Here is a 6000-nt window from a genome sequence, read left to right on the forward strand (position 1 = left end):
GATATACTGAACATGATACCATAGTTTTTTAAGTTTCTATATGCATAAAAAAAGACTGCAATGTAATACATACAAATGTTAAAGAGGTTATCTCTGGGTGGCAGGATTATGGGTTACTTATTTTTATTTATCTATATTTTCCTACAATAAACTTGTATTACTTGTATTTATAATGTAACAAAAATACACAGGTTGGCTGTGGTAACACTTTATTATAAATTTGTTAAAAATATAATTAGCTATCAATCTACAAGTATCAATAACTGAGATCAGATGCTATCAGAAACTTGTGCCTGGGAAAAAGTGCCAACTAAGGGTATAAAGCATAAAAAGAAAGATGGAGACAAAATCCACCGACTTCAAAATATTGTACATTCTAAGTTGAACACTAAGGGAAACATTCAATGTTTTTGCTGCATGAATGATTCTTTGTATATTCAGCTAGGCATTACAAAGAAGCATGATGTCAAAAAAATTTTTTAAAGGTCTGCTTCACTATATTTCTAATTTCTTAAACTGTCAAGTCCAATGAGAAATGAAAACATCTATATTTAAATATAGTGATCATAAGTATGTCATTATGGTCCTGTGAGGAGGGTACCTCATGCCTTGTATATCATCCCAGATTACTTTGATCCATTCCGTAGGAATGCTTGCAGTTGTGATTAGCTGGGATGTATAAAAACTCACTTATTCCTGTTCATAGGTCTACTTTAAAAAAAACAAGACCCTCGCTCAAAAAAGAAAAAGAACTGTCCAGTCTTATACAGTCAAGCCTCACCTGACTGTCATTAACCGTTTCCAAGCAGTAGAAATTAAATAATACACAAGAAAAAGTAGAGAAAAGCAAACAATTGACAATGTCTGCATTTGGTAACATCCTTCCTCTGGCATCCCTCCACCTTCCTCTCTACCTTTTTTATTGATACAGCATCTACCATTTCCTAGAAATAGCAACCCCTATGAATGTGAAAGAACTCCTGTACAAAATTTAACATAAACTATCAAATTCTATGCGCCAACATTCTTAAAAGGTTCACGTCTTATTTGTATCAATGGTTTCTTTGAATATACACATTTCATCAGGTAAAGAAACCTTTGGGATTTTATCTTAAAACCACTTACGGACATAATCAAAGATCTGAGTATCAAACAAAGCCACCTATCCATAACACATCCTGTTCACAAAAGTGTCCCAGAAACTCAATATAAACAAAATCCCTCTGTTTATTTCTAGGAGATAATACTGTGGTTTTCCGTATCCAACAGTATGCCTTACATACCCAAGGCAATTATGCTTTCTTCCTCTACTCAAACAGAGCATCTGTTGCTAACAGAACACTGAAGTCCAAGTTACTTTCACGGACAAAAGAGCAACTGGTCAAACTAATCCATTTGCTGACTTGCCACCATCAAGCTTCTGTAAGACTGCCCAGTTAACTTAATCTCTATTGTCAGATTGCATGAATCAGAACTTCCAAACCTCTTTCAAAAAGGATTTCACAATTCTTCTTTGGCACCACCATTTGAAATCATTTATAATAGATAATAAGACAGAAAACATACTTTAAAACTTAAGGATAAAGGTAACAAATGGCTGGATTGAATTAGGAAAATCCTATATAATAAAAGGCTAGTATGCAAATCGACCGAACAGTGGAACAACTGTCACTATGACGCATACTGACCACCAAGGGGCAGATGCTCAATGCAGGAGCTGTCCCCAGTGTTCAGTGAGCTCCAACAGGGGAGTGCCGTTCACCCAGAAGCCGAGCTCATGGCTGGCGAGGGCAGTGGTGGTGGCAGGAGCTTAGTTATTTAGTCACCCCTCACTGACCCCCCTGTAGCACTAAGGAGGTCTGACTGACGGCTTAGGCCTGCTTCCCTAAGCCATCAGTTGGGCATTCCCCAAGGCCTCCTGGTCTGTGAGAGGGCATAGGCTGGACTGAGGGACCCCTCCAACTGTGCACAAATTTCGTGTACCGGGCCTCTAGTAGTTACATAAATTATCAACAAAAGGAGGAAGTGATTTTAAAGGTGAAATCATGAACTTTATAACAATACTAACAGAGTTCTCATGGGTACTAGGTACCAAATGATTTTTAAAAATTAATAGCATACTTACAATAGCCCTTTGAGATAAGAACCATTATTATCTCTATTCTGTAGATGAGGAAACTGAGACACACTGCAAATTACCCATACTCATTCAGCTCATAAATAGAACAGGAGACGTGGCTCCAAAGCCATCCTCTTAATAATTTAAAGCCCAAATCCCAAAGCCTTACAAAAGGTATATATTTAAGCAATCCTCTCTTTTTGCCATTTGCAATATCTAACCATTTTCCTTATACTGCCACTATTTCATTGTAACATTTTATAATAGGAAAGAAAAATCATGCCAGAGATGTATTACTTACTGTCTTATTCAAAGAGAAATAAATATTCAGTTTACCTCATTATTAATTGAAGTTCAATGTGGGGCAAAAGTAGGTTTACAATTGCTTGTATGGAAAATAATACAATAATTAATATATAATAATCTGATCTAATAAATGAGTAATATGCAAATTGACTGTCACTCCAACACATAAAGATGGTCACCGCCATGTGGTCAAAGATGGCTGCCCCATGTGGACACAAGATGGCCACCACAAGATGACCAGCAGGGGAGGGCAGTTGTAGGCGATCAGGCCAGCAGGGGAGGGCAGTTAGAAGGGACCAGGCCTACAGGGGAGGGCAGTTGGGGGACCACAAGTCTGCAGGGGAGGGCAGTTGGGGGCAATCAGGCCTGCAGGGGAGGACAGTTGGTGGGGGGCAGGCATACAGGGGAGGGCAATTAGGGGTGACCAGGCCTGCAGGGGAGTGAAGTTGGGGGGAACCAGATTGGTAAGGGAGGGCAGTTGGGGGTGATCGGGCTGGCAGGGAAGCATTTAAGCGTCAATTAGGATGGCAGAGGAGTGGTTAGGGGGTGATCAGGCTGGCAGGCAGAAGTGGTTAGGGGCAAACAGGCAGGCAGGCACACAAAGCAGTTGGGAGCCAGCAGTTCTGGATTGTGAGAGAGATATTGGAGAGGGTGGAGACTGGGCTGAGGGACCCCCCACCCCAAGCATTAATTTCATGCTCTGGGCCCCTAGTACAAGAATAAACTGTTTCATATAGCCAAAACTGTAAATTTACTTTTGCCCCACCCTGTATATAATTGATTCTGTAGTAATTTATTATAACAATTTATGGTTATAAGTATTAACACCAGATACTCATTTTAAGCTATAAAACAAGAGTTTTTTAACTTAAAAATCTTATTTGATACCACCAATGAAATTCAACACATTTTTAAAAAAATATATGTTTTATTGATTTTTTTACAGAGAGGAAGAGAGAGGGATAGAGAGCCAGAAACATCAATGAGAGAGAATCATCGATTAGCTGCCTCTTGCACACACCCCACCGGGGATGTGCCCACAACCAAGGCACATGCCCCGACCGGAATCGAACCTGGGACCTGACACTCTATCCACTGAGCCAAACCGGTTTCGGCAAATTCAACACATTTTTAATATTGATAAATTGATTATCAAAGTTATCACAAATAGCTATATTTGTACCAGTAAGAAAGAGCAGCTAATTCTTTGCTTCCTCTGGGGAAACCGCACATGGTGACATACCAGGTATGTGTTGGTACTGAGACACATCATGTTTGGAATGAAACTAATTAAGTTCAAATCTTAGCCCTATGGCTAGAGATATGATCTTGCAGGAGACACAATTTCCTTGAGTCCTGATGAAAGTGAGGGATAATGCATGCCCTGGCAAAATAAGGTGATCCATATTAAAATACTTTTTAAAATTATATTTTACAGTCTTAACTGGTTTGGCACAGTGGATAGAGTGTTGGCCTGCGGACTGAAGGGGCCTAGGTTCAATTCTGGTCGGTCAAGGGCATGTACCTTGGTTGCAGGCAAATCCCCAGGAGGAAGTGTGCAGGAGGCAGCTGATTGATGTTTCTCCCTCATGGATGTTTCTAACTCTATCCCTCTCCCTTCCTCTCTGTAAAAAATCAATAAAATATATTTTAAAAAATAAAGTAATAAAATAATATTTTACAGCACATAAGAGTGTTTCAGTGCTTATTTTTAGAAACTTTAAAAACACTGTGTTTTCATAATGAATTCTTTTACCTGCTTTTTACAATGTCCCTACAAAATATTCTTACTTCTACTGCATAGATGAGAAAATAGATTAATCACAGTTAAGTGATTTGCTCCACATCACAGAGCCAGTAAACAGCAGCATGGATCCCAAGTCTCTGGATTCCCAGTCTTTGCCCTTCCATTTGCCCTGAACTAATAATATCTGTTCAGTTAACATACGACTTTTTTCTAAAAAGTTAAATAAGCTGTGAGATGTTTTACAAATTTAGGCAGAGCTGTTTTAAATGTATACATATTCAAAATACACAAGCTGTAGCTTTAAAAAAAAATAGCCATAGAAATAAAAACTGAGTATACCAACCTGAGTTTCAAGCGACAATGAAATCACATTCACTTTTGTGAAATACGCTAACGGCCAACATTTAACACATCCCTCCACTGTCCTCTCATGCCCCTAGTGCTCCTCGAGGAGGTGAGTCCAGGCCATTATAGGTCTTTATAGGTCTTTCCAGCGCTTTCTAGCTAATAATAGAAAAGAATGGCCGCTTGGATATGCCCTTGTTTTCCCCTGCTACATTATTAACAACTGTGTTTCCTTACGGTACTATATTTCAACTACCATCCTCTAACAAAGAGAACAGGGTGGGTTTCTATATAGGGATTATGGGTGAATAGGAACAACTCACTTCTAACTGTATTCAAAACATGGGCTATCTTTAAAAAAAAAAAAAAATTAAAATCTCCTTTCATTGGACCTGCTAGGTCTCTCTATCCTTCCCTTAACTTGTTCGGAAGGTATAAAACAGGCCACAAATCACCACTAAGGTAACAGTGATCAGCAACAGCGAACCGGCCAAGGAGGGTGCGACCGCTGCCCTAACAACTGGGAGTTTTTCCGTCAATTCAGCCACCACACCGGCCGCTGGGACCCGCCGGGGACTCGGCCGCGAGGGGGTGGGGACGTCATCTGGAAGGACGTCTGGTCTAGTTAGCATATCATTATAGATTAGCATGGGTATCGTGGAATAATAAAAAGAACATGGATTTGCAGTCAAATAGAAGTGGTTTCAAATCATAGTTCTACTTCCTAGGTGGGTAACTTCTACGTCTGGTTTTTTTTGTGTTTTTTTTTTAATCTACAAACTACAAACTGAGTAAGATTGGGGGCCCCTAGAGAAGCAAGGGCTGTGCTCGGAGTCCTGGGCCAGACTCGGTGGAGGGAAGGGCACTGGCTGGGCGACAGCAGGTGGACTCCCTGTGCCTTGGTTTCTCCACCTGCTCAGGGGACAACCCTCACCCTCATGCCGGGAGGCCTACAGCGCTGCAGACATTATTGATGGAGACAGAGGGACAGACGCCTCCCTGTTTGCTTTAAGGGGCCGGGGCCCAGGACCCAGTGGAGGGCAGAGGCCGGCCGGGGTCACCGGGCGCGGTCCCCGCAGCCGGGCGGGCGCCCCTTGGCTCCCGCGCCGGGAAGAAAGGTGGGATGGAAGGCTGGATGGCTTCCCCTCCGCGGCCCGGCCCGGCCCGGCCCCGGACCACGAGCCCACCGCCCACCGCACACCGGGCCCGGCGCGCCCCGCCCCGCCCACCCTCCGCCCGGCCCGGCGGGCCCGCGCCCCGTCCTCGCTCACTTTCTGGGAGTCCATGGCCGGAGGCTGAGTCCGCCAGGCCCGAGGCCGCGATCGAGAGCCGCGTGGGGAGGCGAAGGGAGGTCGGACACGCCGGACCGCTAGCCGGGGCGCTGTCCTGGGCCGCGCCGACGCCGCCGCAGCCTCAGCCTCAGCCTCCGCCCGCAGCGCTGCCGCCGGCCCCGCCCGCCGGTCCGCGCCCCGCCCGCGCGCGC

General features: G+C 43.6%; 1 protein-coding gene across 7 annotated transcripts in view; it reads right to left on the reverse strand.

Annotated features, from left to right (window-relative positions):
• FSD1L (fibronectin type III and SPRY domain containing 1 like) overlaps positions 1-6000 on the reverse strand; it is a 51558-nt gene extending 45558 nt beyond the window's left edge. For 6 of the 7 annotated variants that reach the window (XM_045579946.1, XM_036433149.2, XM_036433151.2 and 3 more), the window contains exon 1: positions 5789-6000. In XM_045579946.1, coding sequence (XP_045435902.1) covers positions 5789-5803 — 15 coding nt within the window. In that variant the 5' untranslated portion in view covers positions 5804-6000. The remainder of the gene's footprint in view (positions 1-5788) is intronic. The other variant, XM_036433148.2, reaches the window with a different exon arrangement.

This window comes from Pipistrellus kuhlii, unplaced genomic scaffold (genome assembly GCF_014108245.1).
Source record: "Pipistrellus kuhlii isolate mPipKuh1 unplaced genomic scaffold, mPipKuh1.p scaffold_m20_p_12, whole genome shotgun sequence".
Lineage (NCBI taxonomy): Eukaryota > Metazoa > Chordata > Mammalia > Chiroptera > Vespertilionidae > Pipistrellus > Pipistrellus kuhlii.